The 19,712-nt window shown below is 39.6% G+C and overlaps 1 protein-coding gene across 1 annotated transcript in view; it reads right to left on the bottom strand.

Annotated features, from left to right (window-relative positions):
- Positions 1–1,764: 1,764 nt before the first annotated feature.
- The window catches only part of LOC131946956 (short transient receptor potential channel 6-like), a 30,946-nt gene continuing 12,998 nt past the window's right edge, over positions 1,765–19,712 (bottom strand). The window contains exons 7-11 of the mRNA XM_059308016.1: positions 6,798–6,956; positions 5,403–5,567; positions 4,934–5,105; positions 2,564–2,746; positions 1,765–1,772 (exon numbers count right to left, since the gene is read on the bottom strand). Of these exons, the coding sequence (XP_059163999.1) occupies positions 1,765–1,772; positions 2,564–2,746; positions 4,934–5,105; positions 5,403–5,567; positions 6,798–6,956 (687 nt within the window). The remainder of the gene's footprint in view (positions 1,773–2,563; positions 2,747–4,933; positions 5,106–5,402; positions 5,568–6,797; positions 6,957–19,712) is intronic.

Raw genomic sequence — 19,712 nt, 5'->3', positions numbered from 1 at the left:
AAAAGTAGAAAACAAATGATTTTCGTTACATATGTAATAAAACAACTCACTTTATTATTTATTGGACACCTTTACTAATATTTAAGAAGAACCACATAACTATAAATTTGATATAATACTTGTATATGAAATTTCACCAACCTAGCTGTAACGATACTCAAGTTATTTGTATTAGATCTATGTATAAGTAAACCATCTTAAATGAATGAAAGTAGGCTACAAGTAAGAAAGAAATATTACTATTGTAAATCTGTATCAGTCCTCACAAGCCGATGATGAAAACTTTAATACTAAAGCGAACACACAACTGACGCTGTAAATTACATGTCTGAGGCAAAAAAAAAAAAAAAAAAAAGTTATTGTGTTTACAGACATACGTCCACACACACAGACAGAATTGCAACGCTCAGTTTTTCCGACTCGATTACGCATAAAACGCCGAAATTTTGATAAATCTGCATTTATTATTTTTCCCCGATTAAAATAAGTCCCCTATACTCCGTATATGATGAAGTACTGAGGTGTAAAACGATGAAAAATGTTACATTTTCATTTGGTTTTAGTGCACGATTACAATACATCCTCTATACTCTGTATTCGAGAAAGTAAAAACAGTTTGCCTTTTTTGTTTAATTATTTAATCGTTCTTTTTATCAGTTTTAAGCATAAATAAAAATGTAATGAAAACAGACTACAATTTTTTTTATCAACCCTTATCATGACAGTTCAAATTTATTAAAAACCATTCAAAAAATGTTCAGCCAAAAAAAACTGTTTTTTTTTAACTGTGAAAATATTTAATGAGTTGTCTCCCCTAGACCGTAAAATTTAAAAAAAAAAAGGAACGGTTAAAGAATGTTTTATATTTTTTTTTTCTCTATTTCGTCAGGAGTGGGGAGCAGTGCACGTCAGGGGCGGAACTACAGTGCCGCCAGACCCCGCAATGCGGGGGGGGGGGGCCCACGCCGTTTAGGGGGCCCACAGCCGCCCCTAATCATTTTTTTATAGTTAAAATTAATTTTCTTGCATTTTTGACCTGATGGTTGTTTTGAAAAAAAGAATACTGTAGCTGCGGTTGGAGTATCTTTATTCTATAGACACCATCCCACGCTCTTGTATATTCTCGTTCCTACAATCAAACACACGCTGTTGTCGGCTGAATTCTTTTGAAAAAACATCAATTGCGCGAGAGGCCGCTAGATATTAAGACGGCATTTTGAGACCATCCCAAATTTGGTACTGATGGATAAAAGCACATCGGTGCTTTGTTGTCCCTTTTAAGTTCCTTTCTCAGACCTCCACTCCCGCTCTTAGCCTTACAAGAAGCGAATATATAGCGCCTCAACAACTAAGCTGGCTCGTATCGGTGGTAGTGTAGACAAGCTAACGCTTCAACAACTAATATCCAAGAAATAAAGTGCCGAAATTGTTTACGTTTAATAACCACTGTTCTATAAAACAAGGCAAAAGTCTCAAATAAATACACGAATTTTATATATATATATATATATATATATATATATATATATATATATATATATATATATATATATATATATATATATATGTATATATATATATTAGTTTCGTCACTGGCACCTTGATAGTGGTTTTGTAAATAACAAACAGATAACAGATCTAATACAATAGTGATGTTATATAGTAGCTAAGACATGCTGTTGCGTAAAAAAAAAATGTAAAAAAAATATATACACATTAGCTGTAGTGTGAAAGATAGGCAAACGCTCAAACCACTTCCATAAATTATTTCCCTTTTTCAAATAGTCAAAAAGGGTTGCTCAAAAGCTCTTTTTAATAGATTTGTAATAATCAAATTAAACAGCAATTACTGGTCTTAATTATTATTTTTAAAAAATATGTACTAAAGAATGGTATAGTATAGAAGTGAAACGTAGTTAAATTAATAATATAAATACAAAAAAAACATAAAAATAAACATAACACGAGACACCATTACTTATACAAAGCTTCATGGTTTATATACTTTTGACCGACTTAATTATTAGAAGTATTAAACATAAATGAAAACAGACATTTTCAAAACAGACCAATGCACTCATACACAACACATGTTGGTGTGATTAGATTAAATTGATTTTTTTTTGAAAACCCGATCAGCCAGAAAGGAGTATCCTATGTTCGTATTGTGTTTGTATATATATGTGTATATATATATATATATATATATATATATATATATATATATATATATATATATATATAAACATATATATATACATATATATATATATATATATATATATATATATATATATATATATATATATATATATATATATATATATATATATATATATATATATATATATATATATATATATGGGGGGGGGGCCCAAAAAAATTTTTTGCGGGGTGGCCCATTTTTTCTAGTTCCGCCACTGGTGCACGTTCTTATAAAGTGGGTAGAAGAACATATTCCCCCACCCCCCTTTGACAAACACACATAACCCTTTCATCTTCAGATTTTATTTACTTATGAAGCTTTTTATTATCCGACGAGTTAAAAAGCTGTAGGGCCTACCTTTGCTGTGGATAAGGTGGTTATCCATGTATAATCCATTGGTCTTGGTGTAGATGACGCCCTCTGTGGAGTAGCCCGCGGTGTAGAGGGCTAACATGGTGATGTCCATGTAGTTCCACATCTGGGAGAAGTAGCCCTTGACGCCCTCCTCCCACAGCTGTTTGCACTCGGCCCAGAACATCCCTGGTGGTGGAGGTTAGCACATGGTTAGATTAGCACCTGGTTAGTTTAGCACCTGGTTAGTTTAGCACCTGGTTAGTTTAGCATCTGGTTACTTTAGCACCTGATTAGTTTAGCACATGGTTAGTTTACCACCTGGTTAGTATAGCACCTGGTTAGTTTAGTACCTGGTTACTTTAGCACCTAGTTACTTTAGCACCTGGTTACTTTAGCACCTGGTTTTGCTGCTTAAAATGCTTTTCAAGAATAATCGTCATTAATTGACAACTGCCTGTTTGACATTTGTAAATAAGAAAATGACAGCCTCAACTAGCTGTTGACCACTCACCTAGCACATAGAACATAATGAGGCTGTTGACCACTCACCTAGCACATAGAACATAATGAGACTGTTGACCACTCACCTAGCACATAGAACATAATGAGACTGTTGACCACTCACCTAGCACATAGAACATAATGAGACTGTTGACCACTCACCTAGCACATAGAACATAATGAGACTGTTGACCACTCACCTAGCACATAGAACATAATGAGGCTATTGACCACTCACCTAGCACATAGAACATGATGAGACTGTTGACCACTCACCTAGCACATAGAACATAATGAGACTGTTGACCACTCACCTAGCACATAGAACATAATGAGCCTATTGACCACTCACCTAGCACATAGAACATAATGAGCCTATTGACCACTCACCTAGCACATAGAACATAATGAGACTGTTGACCACTCACCTAGCACATAGAACATAATGAGCCTATTGACCACTCACCTAGCACATAGAACATAATGAGACTGTTGACCACTCACCTAGCACATAGAACATAATGAGACTGTTGACCACTCACCTAGCACATAGAACATAATGAGACTGTTGACCACTCACCTAGCACATAGAACATAATGAGGCTGTTGACCACTCACCTAGCACATAGAACATAATGAGACTGTTGACCACTCACCTAGCACATAGAACATAATGAGCCTATTGACCACTCACCTAGCACATAGAACATAATGAGGCTATTGACCACTCACCTAGCACATAGAACATAATGAGGCTATTGACCACTCACCTAGCACATAGAACATAATGAGACTGTTGACCACTCACCTAGCACATAGAACATAATGAGACTGTTGACCACTCACCTAGCACATAGAACATAATGAGGCTGTTGACCACTCACCTAGCACATAGAACATAAGGAGACTGTTGACCACTCACCTAGCACATAGAACATAATGAGACTGTTGACCACTCACCTAGCACATAGAACATAATGAGACTGTTGACCACTCACCTAGCACATAGAACATAATGAGACTGTTGACCACTCACCTAGCACATAGAACATAATGAGGCTGTTGACCACTCACCTAGCACATAGAACATAATGAGACTGTTGACCACTCACCTAGCACATAGAACATAATGAGCCTATTGACCACTCACCTAGCACATAGAACATAATGAGGCTATTGACCACTCACCTAGCACATAGAACATAATGAGGCTATTGACCACTCACCTAGCACATAGAACATAATGAGACTGTTGACCACTCACCTAGCACATAGAACATAATGAGACTGTTGACCACTCACCTAGCACATAGAACATAATGAGGCTGTTGACCACTCACCTAGCACATAGAACATAAGGAGACTGTTGACCACTCACCTAGCACATAGAACATAATGAGACTGTTGACCACTCACCTAGCACATAGAACATAATGAGACTGTTGACCACTCACCTAGCACATAGAACATAAGGAGACTGTTGACCACTCACCTAGCACATAGAACATAATGAGACTGTTGACCACTCACCTAGCACATAGAACATAATGAGACTGTTGACCACTCACCTAGCACATAGAACATAATGAGGCTGTTGACCACTCACCTAGCACATAGAACATAATGAGACTGTTGACCACTCACCTAGCACATAGAACATAATGAGGCTATTGACCACTCACCTAGCACATAGAACATAATGAGGCTATTGACCACTCACCTAGCACATAGAACATAATGAGACTGTTGACCACTCACCTAGCACATAGAACATAATGAGCCTATTGACCACTCACCTAGCACATAGAACATAATGAGGCTGTTGACCACTCACCTAGCACATAGAACATAATGAGCCTATTGACCACTCACCTAGCACATAGAACATAATGAGGCTGTTGACCACTCCCTCTATACCGTTGAACAAATGGACGCTCTTGAATGAGGACAGCTGTGTGCCTAAAAATAGCAGCACCAGAAACGCTGTGTAGGAGCAGATGTAGTTCATGAACTTCATGAACGGCGACTTGAGGATCTTGCCGATCTGTGGACGTAGAGGATTGTTTTATCTGAAGGCTGAGTTAAGGATCTTGCCGATGTGTTGAAACAAAAGACTATTATCTGAAGGATGAGTTTTAAGACATTTTATTTTATCAGGAAGGGAGCTTGTCGACCTAGCCAATATGTGAAAAAGGACATTCTAGATGTAGGAGTAAGATACAGTAATTGGTTAAACTATAAAAGTGCTTTTCTCTTTATTGAATCTATTATGTGGGTACGTCCAACCTAATGTAATAATTTTAAACATAACTCAACAAACTAAGTCACAGTAAAGCCTTACCCTCGAGTAAGGAAGAAAGACGTAGACGATGGCAGTGACGGGGATGAAGATGATCCCTAAAGGCACCATGACGAGCTTGATGGGGAAGTTCTGATGCTGGAACCACGAGGCGCCGGCGTACCACATGCTGGCCAGGTGTTCTTGGCAGCTGGCATGGGCAATAAACTGGGGGGAGGGGAGGGGGGGGGGCTTGCATTAGGCTTGGTCGGTGGATCAGTTTCATGGGTGGACTAATTGAGTGTTGGATAATGAGCTTCATGGGTGGATTAATTTGGGAATTTTGGTTAATTAGTTTCATGGTGTACTAATTGGGGAACTTTGGTTAATTAGTTTCATGGGTGAACTAATAGAGATTTTGGATAATGAGTTTCATGGGTGGATTAATTTGGGAATTTTGGTTAATTAGTTTCATGGTGGACTAATTGAGGAACTTTGGTTAATTAGTTTCATGGCTGAACTAACTTAGGAGGTTTTGGACAATAGTTTCATTTGGAGATAATTAAGGAATTTTTAGTCAATTAGTTTCATGGGTGGACTTTGATTTAGAAAATTATAAATAAACTATTTCATGATAGATATAGATAGTTGAAAAATTGCTCAATCACTTCAAAGCGTATTTATTATTTTTTCTTCTTCTTCTTCGTTATTAATTCTTATGTTGAAAGGGATTTCTTCAAACGCAATTACATGCCAATGTGTTGAATCCGATTTCAGCCTGCTTTTCTTTTTGGATTTGCTTCCAACCAAGAACAAACTATAAATACAAGGTAGCGGTTGTTTGATTTTGGAGTTTTCTCTCCAAGACGGTTTGCTATCCAAGCGAGCCCCATCTGCTCAGTGGTAAGAACTCATGTTGGTTTTAATTGGAGAGCTTTTCTTTTGTCAATCATTTTCACAGTAAACCTACATTTGAATATTTATGGTCAATCAATTTTATTGGTAAACTTAGATTAGAGAATTTATAATTTTAAATATAAAAGTGAATATAAAAATGAATTCAGTCTCTCCTTTCTGAAAAAAATATAAATCCTTTACTGTTTTGTCTTAGCTACAAGTTCGGTTTTAAATTACTTTTCTTTTTGCTATCTTTTTGCTATCTTCGAACTTTATTTTCCCCAGTCGGTCAATGTATATGTCTAGCGTGATTGAAAGGCCGGGCGAATTTTATCGAGAAAACTAAAATCTGAGTTACATCTCTTTGTACGCAGTGAACTCTCTCAAAGATGTTTAGATTTTAAAGTCTTGTAAGTTTTGTATTCATGTACTACAGGCTATTTACTTAACAAGATTAAAATTCTCGTTTTCTCTGGGATGGTGGGGGGAGAAATATTGTTTAAAAAGGTGGACGATACATCATGACGAGTTATTTAAGTCTGTAGAGAATGTCTGGCTGACCTTCTTCTGCTCGTAGCGTATCGCCATCTTGATACGGGACAGGTCCCGGGTGTTGGTGCCCCCGTGTAGGGCCGACATGACCTCCTCGTTAGTCCGGCACTGGTCCAGTAGGTCAACGGCAAAATTTTTACACTTATCACTCAGGCCGCGGTACTCACTCTAGGGAGAGAAATAATAGATGGAAGACAGTAAGGTGGGAAATAGGGTCATTGTGTGTGTGTGTGTGTGAGTGTGGGTGTGGGTGTGGGTGTATGTGTGTGAGTGTGAGTGTGTGAGAGAGAGAGAGAGAGTGTGTATGTGTGAATGTGTGAGTGTGCGTATATATATATATATATATATATATATATATATATATATATATATATATATATATATATATATATTCCATGCGATGTTGTATAGCTAATGCCCCTTCTTTGGGTCCATCAGCTGTGTGATAGGAGGTGATGCAGTAGCGTAGCGAGGGGGGGCGGGGGGGGGGGGACATATGTCCCCGGGCGCCGAGTTTAGGGGGCGCCAAAATGGGTTGGAAAAATAAATTGAAAGGTTGAGGGGGGTTGCAAATGAAAATCTCGAGGGGGGGGGGGGTGCAAATCGAAAGTTTGAGGGGGGGGGTGCAAATCGAAATCTCGAGGGGTGTGCGAATCGAAAAGTTTGTCCCCGGGCGCCGGGAAGGGTCGCTACGCCTCTGAGGTGATGTGATACATGGACAACCTCTGGCTCTTCTCAACCCACAGCACAGGCCCTGCGCCTCTATTTTAGAGGGGAAATCATGCAATGGCCTATCAGAAGAAAACTGCTGACGGTGGCAAAAAGTAAACTAAGTGTGAAGTTATAGCAGTCAATATGACATTCACGGGTTAAGGTATCTTTCATTTTGTTACACAGGAGTAAAACTAGATAACCAATGGTATAGCAGTGTGGACTGTTCTATTCGTTGAATGCTGCTACACCCGGATAAAAATCGACAGTTCCAAGCTCGACACTATACAAATTCAAAATCCATAGTACCACCAATGAATATACACATTAAAAAACTGACAGTATAACTATATTGATATGCCTAGTTTAAAATACGCAGTATGTTCTAACCCAATATCTCCTACTAAAAAAGACTAACACCATCTTTATTTTAAAAACAAATACTTAAGAGAACAGACACACACAAAAACCCCTAAATCTGCCCATCTTTCAATGACTATAAAACCGCCACCATCAGCAAATGGTCTGCATCAACTTGACCAGACCCCTTGAACTATTGACTGGACCTTTCTGCCGCCCTGGTGTTCGGCTGTGGCCATCGAATTCCAATCCCATCAGCCCCTGAGTGTCCTTCACTGTTGGGCTCTACGTCAGATAGGACCAGAAATAGACGGCCTAAAACAATTACAACCACAAATGGTCTCATCTGGTGCATGGGTTAGAATGGACGGCCTAAAACAATTACAACCATACAGGGGTTAGAATGGACGGCCTAAAACAATTACAACCATACAGGGTCTCATCTGGTGCAGGGGTTAGAATGGACGGCCTAAAACAATTACAACCACACAGGGGTTAGAATGGACGGCCTAAAACAATTACAACCGTACAGTGTCTCATCTGGTGCATGGGTTAGAATGGACGGCCAAAAACAATTACAACCATACATGGTCTCATCTGGTGCATGGGTTAGAATAGACGGCCAAAAACAATTACAACCATACAGGGTCTCAACTGGTGCATGGGTTAGAATGGACGGCCTAAAACAATTACAACCATACATGGTCTCATCTGGTGCATGGGTTAGAATAGACGGCCAAAAACAATTACAACCATACATGGTCTCATCTGGTACATGGGTTAGAATGGACGGCCAAAAACAATTACAACCATACATGGTCTCATCTGGTGCATGGGTTAGAATGGACGGCCTAAAACAATTACAACCATAAATGGTCTCATCTGGTGCAAGGGTTAGAATGGACGGCCAAAAACAATTACAACCATACAGGGTCTCAACTGGTGCAAGGGTTAGAATGGACGGCCTAAAACAATTACAACCATATAGTGTCTCATCTGGTGCATGGGTTAGAATGGACGGCCTAAAACAATTACAACCATAAATGGTCTCATCTGGTGCAAGGGTTAGAATGGACGGCCAAAAACAATTACAACCATATAGTGGTTAGAATGGACGGCCTAAAACAATTACAACCACAAATGGTCTCATCTGGTGCATGGGTTAGAATGGACGGCCTAAAACAATTACAACCATACATGGTCTCATCTGGTACATGGGTTAGAATGGACGGCCAAAAACAATTACAACCATACATGGTCTCATCTGGTACATGGGTTAGAATGGACGGCCTAAAACAATTACAACCATACATGGTCTCATCTGGTGCAAGGGTTAGAATGGACGGCCTAAAACAATTACAACCACACAGGGGTTAGAATGGACGGCCTAAAACAATTACAACCGTACAGTGTCTCATCTGGTGCATGGGTTAGAATGGACGGCCAAAAACAATTACAACCATACATGGTCTCATCTGGTGCATGGGTTAGGATAGACGGCCAAAAACAATTACAACCATACATGGTCTCATCTGGTGCATGGGTTAGGATAGACGGCCAAAAACAATTACAACCATACATGGTCTCATCTGGTACATGGGTTAGAATGGACGGCCAAAAACAATTACAACCATACATGGTCTCATCTGGTACATGGGTTAGAATGGACGGCCAAAAACAATTACAACCATACATGGTCTCATCTGGTGCATGGGTTAGAATGGACGGCCTAAAACAATTACAACCATACATGGTCTCATCTGGTGCATGGGTTAGAATGGACGGCCTAAAACAATTACAACCATACAGGGGTTAGAATGGACGGCCTAAAACAATTACAACCATACATGGTCTCATCTGGTGCAGGGGTTAGAATGGACGGCCAAAAACAATTACAACCATACAGGGGTTAGAATGGACGGCCTAAAACAATTACAACCATATAGTGTCTCATCTGGTGCATGGGTTAGAATGGACGGCCAAAAACAATTACAACCATACAGGGGTTAGAATGGACGGCCTAAAACAATTACAACCATATAGTGTCTCATCTGGTGCATGGGTTAGAATGGACGGCCAAAAACAATTACAACCATACATGGTCTCATCTGGTGCAAGGGTTAGAATGGACGGCCTAAAACAATTACAACCATACAGTGGTTAGAATAGACGGCCTAAAACAATTACAACCATAAATGGTCTCATCTGGTACAAGGGTTAGAATGGACGGCCAAAAACAATTACACCCATACAGGGTCTCAACTGGTGCATGGGTTAGAATGGACGGCCAAAAACAATTACAACCATACAGGGTCTCATCTGGTGCACGGGTTAGAATGGACGGCCAAAAACAATTACAACCATACATGGTCTCATCTGGTGCATGGGTTAGAATGGACGGCCTAAAACAATTACAACCATAAATGGTCTCATCTGGTGCAAGGGTTAGAATGGACGGCCAAAAACAATTACAACCATACAGGGTCTCAACTGGTGCATGGGTTAGAATGGACGGCCAAAAACAATTACAACCATACAGGGTCTCATCTGGTACATGGGTTAGAATGGACGGCCAAAAACAATTACAACCATACATGGTCTCATCTGGTGCATGGGTTAGAATGGACGGCCAAAAACAATTACAACCATACAGGGGTTAGAATGGACGGCCTTAAACAATTACAACCATATATGGTCTCATCTGGTGCATGGGTTAGAATGGACGGCCAAAAACAATTACAACCATACAGGGGTTAGAATGGACGGCCTAAAACAATTACAACCATATAGTGTCTCATCTGGTGCAAGGGTTAGAATGGACGGCCTAAAACAATTACAACCATACATGGTCTCATCTGGTGCATGGGTTAGAATGGACGGCAAAAAACAATTACAACCATACATGGTCTCATCTGGTGCATGGGTTAGAATGGACGGCCTAAAACAATTACAACCATACATGGTCTCATCTGGTGCATGGGTTAGAATGGACGGCCAAAAACAATTACAACCATACATGGTCTCATCTGGTGCATGGGTTATAATGGACGGCCTAAAACAATTACAACCACATGGTCTCATCTGGTGCATGGGTTAGAATGGACGGCCTAAAACAATTACAACCATACAGTGGTTAGAATGGACGGCCAAAAACAATTACAACCATACATGGTCTCATCTGATGCATGGGTTAGAATGGACGGCCAAAAACAATTACAACCATATAGTGTCTCATCTGGTGCAGGGGTTAGAATGGACGGCCTAAAACAATTACAACCATAAATGGTCTCATCTGGTGCAGGGGTTAGAATGGACGGCCTAAAACAATTACAACCACATGGTCTCATCTGGTGCAGGGGTTAGAATGGACGGCCTAAAACAATTACAACCATACATGGTCTCATCTGGTGCATGGGTTAGAATGGACGGCCTAAAACAATTACAACCATAAATGGTCTCATCTGGTGCATGGGTTAGAATGGACGGCCTAAAACAATTACAACCATACATGGTCTCATCTGGTGCATGGGTTAGAATGGACGGCCAAAAACAATTACAACCATATAGTGTCTCATCTGGTGCAAGGGTTAGAATGGACGGCCTAAAACAATTACAACCATACATGGTCTCATCTGGTGCATGGGTTAGAATGGACGGCCTAAAACAATTACAACCATACATGGTCTCATCTGGTGCATGGGTTAGAATGGACGGCCAAAAACAATTACAACCATACAGTGGTTAGAATGGACGGCCTAAAACAATTACAACCACAAATGGTCTCATCTGGTGCATGGGTTAGAATGGACGGCCAAAAACAATTACAACCATACAGTGGTTAGAATGGACGGCCTAAAACAATTACAACCATACATGGTCTCATCTGGTTCATGGGTTAGAATGGACGGCCTAAAACAATTACAACCATAAATGGTCTCATCTGGTGCAGGGGTTAGAATGGACGGCCTAAAACAATTACAACCATACATGGTCTCATCTGGTGCATGGGTTAGAATGGACGGCCAAAAACAATTACAACCATACAGTGGTTAGAATGGACGGCCTAAAACAATTACAACCACAAATGGTCTCATCTGGTGCATGGGTTAGAATGGACGGCCAAAAACAATTACAACCATACAGTGGTTGGAATGGACGGCCTAAAACAATTACAACCATACATGGTCTCATCTGGTGCATGGGTTAGAATGGACGGCCTAAAACAATTACAACCATACATGGTCTCATCTGGTGCATGGGTTAGAATGGACGGCCTAAAACAATTACAACCATACAGTGGTTGGAATGGACGGCCTAAAACAATTACAACCATACATGGTCTCATCTGGTGCATGGGTTAGAATGGACGGCCTAAAACAATTACAACCATACATGGTCTCATCTGGTACATGGGTTAGGATAGACGGCCAAAAACAATTACAACCATACATGGTCTCATCTGGTGCATGGGTTAGAATGGACGGCCAAAAACAATTACAACCATACATGGGTTAGAATAGACGGCCTGAAACAATTACAACCATACATGGTCTCATCTGGTGCATGGGTTAGAATGGACGGCCAAAAACAATTACAACCATACATGGGTTAGAATAGACGGCCTGAAACAATTACAACCATACATGGTCTCATCTGGTGCATGGGTTAGAATGGACGGCCAAAAACAATTACAACCATACATGGTCTCATCTGGTGCATGGGTTAGAATGGACGGCCTAAAACAATTACAACCATAAATGGTCTCATCTGGTGCATGGGTTAGAATGGACGGCCAAAAACAATTACAACCATACAGGGTCTCATCTGGTGCAGGGGTTAGAATGGACGGCCAAAAACAATTACAACCATATAGTGTCTCATCTGGTGCAAGGTTTAGAATGGACGGCCTAAAACAATTACAACCACACAGGGGTTAGAATGGACGGCCAAAAACAATTACAACCATAAAGTGTCTCATCTGGTGCAAGGGTTAGAATGGACGGCCTAAAACAATTACAACCATACATGGGTTAGATTGGACGGCCAAAAACAATTACAACCATACATGGGTTAGAATGGAAGGCCTAAAACAATTACAACCACATGGGTTAGAATGGACGGCCAAAAACAATTACAACCATACATGGGTTAGAATGGACGGCCAAAAACAATTACAACCATACAGTGGTTAGAATGGACGGCCTAAAACAATTACAACCATAAATGGTCTCATCTGGTGCAAGGGTTAGAATGGACGGCCAAAAAACAATTACAACCATACATGGTCTCATCTGGTGCAGTGGTTAGAATGGACGGCCAAAAACAATTACAACCGTACAGTGTCTCATCTGGTGCATGGGTTAGAATGGACGGCCTAAAACAATTACAACCGTACAGTGTCTCATCTGGTGCATGGGTTAGAATGGACGGCCGAAAACAATTACAACCATACAGGGTTAGAATGGACGGCCTAAAACAATTACAACCACACAGGGGTTAGAATGGACGGCCAAAAACAATTACAACCATATAGTGTCTCATCTGGTGCAAGGGTTAGAATGGACGGCCTAAAACAATTACAACCATACATGGGTTAGATTGGACGGCCAAAAACAATTACAACCATACATGGGTTAGAATGGACGGCCTAAAACAATTACAACCATACAGGGTCTCATCTGGTGCAGGGGTTAGAATGGACGGCCAAAAACAATTACAACCATACAGGGGTTAGAATGGACGGCCTAAAACAATTACAACCATACATGGGTTAGAATGGAAGGCCTAAAACAATTACAACCATATAGTGTCTCATCTGGTGCATGGGTTAGAATGGACGGCCTAAAACAATTACAACCACACAGGGGTTAGAATGGACGGCCTAAAACAATTACAACCATAAATGGTCTCATCTGGTGCATGGGTTAGAATGGACGGCCATCTGGTGCATGGGTTAGAATGGACGGCCATCTGGTGCATGGGTTAGAATGGACGGCCTAAAACAATTACAACCATACATGGTCTCATCTGGTGCATGGGTTAGAATGGACGGCCTAAAACAATTACAACCATACATGGTCTCATCTGGTGCAAGGGTTAGAATGGACGGCCTAAAACAATTACAACCATACAGTGGTTAGAATGGACGGCCAAAAACAATTACAACCATACAGTGGTTAGAATGGACGGCCTAAAACAATTACAACCATACATGGTCTCATCTGGTGCATGGGTTAGAATGGACGGCCTAAAACAATTACAACCACACAGGGGTTAGAATGGACGGCCTAAAACAATTACAACCATACAGGGGTTAGAATGGACGGCCTAAAACAATTACAACCACACAGGGGTTAGAATGGACGGCCTTAAACAATTACAACCACACAGGGGTTAGAATGGACGGCCTAAAACAATTACAACCACACAGGGGTTAGAATGGACGGCCTAAAACAATTACAACCACACAGGGGTTAGAATGGACGGCCTAAAACAATTACAACCACACAGGGGTTAAAATGGACGGCCTAAAACAATTACAACCACACAGGGGTTAGAATGGACGGCCTAAAACAATTACAACCATACAGGGGTTAGAATGGACGGCCTAAAACAATTACAACCATACATGGTCTCATCTGGTACATGGGTTAGAATGGACGGCCATCTGGTGCATGGGTTAGAATGGACGGCCTAAAACAATTACAACCATACATGGTCTCATCTGGTGCATGGGTTAGAATGGACGGCCTAAAACAATTACAACCACACAGGGGTTAGAATGGACGGCCTAAAACAATTACAACCATACAGGGGTTAGAATGGACGGCCTAAAACAATTACAACCACACAGGGGTTAGAATGGACGGCCTAAAACAATTACAACCACACAGGGGTTAGAATGGACGGCCTAAAACAATTACAACCACACAGGGGTTAGAATGGACGGCCTAAAACAATTACAACAATACAGGGGTTAGAATGGACGGCCTAAAACAATTACAACCATACATGGTCTCATCTGGTACATGGGTTAGAATGGACGGCCTAAAACAATTACAACCACACAGGGGTTAGAATGGACGGCCTAAAACAATTACAACCATACATGGTCTCATCTGGTACATGGGTTAGAATGGACGGCCATCTGGTGCATGGGTTAGAATGGACGGCCTAAAACAATTACAACCACACAGGGGTTAGAATGGACGGCCTAAAACAATTACAACCATACATGGTCTCATCTGGTACATGGGTTAGAATAGACGGCCATCTGGTGCATGGGTTAGAATGGACGGCCTAAAACAATTACAACCATACATAGTCTCATCTGGTGCATGGGTTAGAATGGACGGCCTAAAACAATTACAACCACACAGGGGTTAGAATGGACGGCCTAAAACAATTACAACCATACAGGGGTTAGAATGGACGGCCTAAAACAATTACAACCACACAGGGGTTAGAATGGACGGCCTAAAACAATTACAACCATACAGGGGTTAGAATGGACGGCCTAAAACAATTACAACCATACAGTGTCTCATCTGGTGCATGGGTTAGAATGGACGGCCTAAAACAATTACAAACAACGGGTCTCATGAATAGACGGCCTAAAACAATAATTACACTGCAATCCCTCATTTGGTGCAGGGGTTAGGGTCACAAGAAATAAATATCAGCCTGTAAACCGCAGCTCAAAATGTCAACATATAAAAGTCAACTAGCTAACACGTGAAAATATCAACATATGTAGCTCATAGATAAAACAAATATGATGATATGAAGCTAAGAAACGAAAATATCAACATAATTATGTAAATAATACATCAAAATATTAACATAAGAAGCTAATAGATGACAATAGCAATTAGTCAATGAAAAAAGCAATGATACTTTCAACGAACAGCAAGTAGTTCGCTCTATTATATGTTTTTATAGACTGTGATTATTGCGTCTAACGGTTTGAATACACAAAGCGCTTTTTTTTTTCTCTGAGATTTTGAAAATAGGAAAATAATTGCTTTATAACTTAGAAAATAATATCCGCCGCAAAATTTTAAAATAGGAAAATAATTGCAAAATAATATCCCCCGCCATGGAAAATAGTTGTATTACAACATGGTTAAACCATATTTCCCTCAAGATTTAGAAAATAGAAAATAATTGTATGTTGAGGCATTAAAGCCATATCCCCACCAAGATCCCCCCTCCAATCTATGTAAACTAATCCTCTGTAATATTTACAGCAGCCCGTCCTGTGGTCAGTCTCTCATGTCGCACCCGGTGCCAAGTCCAACAAGACTCAGTCCCGTCCCCCCGTCCCCCGGGCTCACCTAAATTAACACACTACCGGTCTATGACGGGCCTGCAGAACCCAGACACGAGGGGTATTTACACTGGAGCGTCTCAAAGCATGAGGTGTCAATATGAACGGCACCCCCCGGGCGGGATGTGCGATGATTGCTAGGCCCGTGGGGTGAGAGGGGAGGGAATTTTGGGAATTCGACCCTGGTGTGGTGAGTGATTTACGGAATCGGTTATCGAACTTGGTGGGGGGGGGGGGCAATTAAAAATTGGGGTGGGAGTAGATATGTTGGTACTTTCAAGGGTGTGTCTCGTCATACTAGCCGTGATGGAGGAAGATGGTGTATGTCTACTTTCAAAGCCTTTAGTCAACTTAATTTTACACACACACAAAATCAAAAATAAAATAATAATTTCCACACAAAAATCAGATAAATAAAATAAAATCTTTAAAATCTTTAGGAGATTCGTTGAAATGGAATATACTTTTTATTATGCTTCATAAAAAAATTAGATTTAAAAACAAAACATGATAGCTCACTTTGATTACTAATCAAAAAATATAAAGACTCACTTCTTAAAAAACGGCCGACAGTTTCTTTTAACCGACCCTCGTGCCACGTACAACAAACAGGTGAACTCTATTTCACCATGGCGACTTTATATTTGTTCAGTGATGCGTTATGCGTCACCATAAATTTGTTTATCTACTTTTTTTCCCCACAAAACTGGTGATACATGTCACCATGTAACTAGCTGAGGAAACGTAATGGGCAAATCTGTGATACCATTTCGATAGTTAACATACGGGTTTTCTTTTTCTTTTCGTTACTTCTACCTATTTTACCACCACTATCAGCTTTTAAAGGAATCTAGCGAGTCTACAATCCAAGACTTTAGATAATTATTTAAAGAAACAAAACTTTTAAGGCTTTTCTTGTGTATTAACCACAAGGCTGATTAACTAACATTTTTTTTTTTTTTTTTTTTTCCGATGCTTTGGTCAGACTTTTCCACAGATTTGTTCTACAGGATTGTATTCGATTAACTAACATGATTAAAATTGTCTACCCCATTATAATCAAGTTATTTTCTTGGTAAGTAGCATCAAAGTTTTAATGGCGAGGTGCGATTATTTTTTCACAGGTTTTGAAAGACGTAATGGGGTCTATCAAGATCACTGCCGTTTATTTATTCGCTGAAAATAGTAATCGATACTCGACCTTTTACTCTCTTGGTATCGATCTCGACCAGCTAAGGGAAATCTAAAGCGCCGAATTCCCGATATTTTAGAGTGATTACTCTTGTTTTGTCAAATATTTTATAAATGTGTCTAAAACGTAACTTGCGGTTGATAAATTACTGTTTGTTATTGTGACCTAGGCATAAGATAGAACTGTGTGGTCATCACCATGTCCAACCGCCTGTACTATCATCAGATGAGAGTGGAGTGGACATAGTGACGACCAGAACACTCGAGTCTGGGTGAACCCCCCCCCCCATTGACCCCCACCCCTATATATATATATATATATATACATATATATATATATATATATATATATATATATATATATATGTGTGTGTGTGTGTGTGTGTGTATATAAATGTTTTAACCCCTCCCATGACCAATTCCTGGCTACGCCACTGGCCATCATGAATCGCCAGGTCTAAAAACTACTCGGTTTTTTTTCCTTAAAACAAATTTGTTGTTACAAATGTAAATTATATTTTGTTTCGTTTTTTTATCAAATTTTGGAACTCTGATGCACACGCAGTGGTGCAGAGGATGAGGAAATCTTTATAGGCTATTAAAAATATGACATCTTAGATGTTCTAGAAGATTCTGTCAGTTTGGCTTGATATATAATGTCTGTGTTTAATCAATTGGATAGGTACAGAGGCAAGCTGAAACATGCACACGGCACCGCTGATTGTTTGTTCTACAGAACTAAGGAATTGTTCTAGACAGAACAGAGGAAATTTAATAGACAGAACTGAGGAATTGTTCTAGACAGAACAGAGGAAATTTAATAGACAGAACTGAGGAATTGTTCTAGACAGAACAGAGGAAATTTAATATTTTAATAGACAGAACTGAGGAATTGTTCTAGACAGAACAGAGGAAATTTAATAGACAGAACTGAGGAATTGTTCTAGACAGAACAGAGGAAATTTAATAGACAGAACTAAGGAATTGTTCTAGACAGAACAGAGGAAATTCAATAGACAGAACTGAGGAATTGTTCTAGACAGAACAGAGGAAATTTAATAGACAGAACTAAGGAATTGTTCTAGACAGAACAGAGGAAATTTAATAGACAGAACTAAGGAATTGTTCTAGACAGAACAGAGGAAATTTAATAGACAGAACTGAGGAATTGTTCTAGACAGAACAGAGGAAATTTAATAGACAGAACTGAGGAATTGTACTACAGAACTCAGGAATTGTTCTACTGAACTGTGAATTGTTCCAGACAGAAATGAGGGATTGTTCTACTGAACTGATGAAATGTTCTAGACGACGTTTACACTCCTAGAGGGAGTGGGAGGGGGGGGGGTGGGATTTTTGATAAGTGATAAGAGAATGGAGAGTTGGGGGTCGGAAAGTGTGACGACACACTTTTGCAATTGTGCAGATAATGGTAGAAACTGAATTTGAGCAGTTTTTTTCGTATTGTAAATGACACTTGTGAATTGAGATAAAATTAAAATATTCTCCATGACTGAGCTCAGTAATTATTTCAGAATGAAAATCGATGTTTAAAATTAATAATTATCATTAAAAAAGTTTTAAAAAACCCACGTTTTCTGATTGAACTAAAAAGTAGAAAATAAATACTATACATCACAATAATGCAAGCGATCACTCTACTATAAGCGATGAAAAACGTGGGGCGCCGAAGTAAAAGTTTTTTTATCGGTCATTGTTAATATAAGATGTAAAAGTTATATTACTATTGATTAGATAATACTATTGACTTTTATTATGGAGCTTGTAGAGAGTCAACAGTATTAGAAACTGTAAGAAAATCACGGCGCCCCACGTTTTTCATCGCTTATAGTAGAGTGATCGCTTGCATTATTGTGATGTATCTATATATATAATTCTCTTCTTCGAGCCGTTAGAAAACAAGCTGCAAACGTTCTCCCTACCTCCCCACCCCTACATGGTTTTAGTGAGCTGTGTTCACTCTAAATGTTTACAAGCAGAGCCAACGATTTTAAACGTAGGGGGGGGGGGAAGGAAGGGGGGGGGGGGTTATGGTCCTTAACGAGCTACTTATAATATTTTAAAGAAATATTTTCAGTGTCAGCGTTGGTACTGTCGAATTCACAAATTATGAATTATTGAAAATTAGAAACAAGTAAATAGCGGCGTATGTTATTCCGCGGGCCGGCTCGTAGTATTTATTTTCTACTTTTTAGTTCAATCAGAAAACGTGGATTTTTAAAAACTTTTTTAATGATAATTATTTTCTACTTTTTAGTCTTTGTCTGTTTGTTTGCATTAAAATCTTGCTATCGATTTTATCTTTTCGGATT

Source organism: Physella acuta, unplaced genomic scaffold, assembly GCF_028476545.2.
Source record: "Physella acuta isolate Inbredline_101_S28 unplaced genomic scaffold, ASM2847654v3 ptg000578l, whole genome shotgun sequence".
Taxonomy (NCBI): Eukaryota; Metazoa; Mollusca; class Gastropoda; family Physidae; genus Physella; species Physella acuta.
This window is presented reverse-complemented; position numbering and strand designations above follow the sequence as displayed.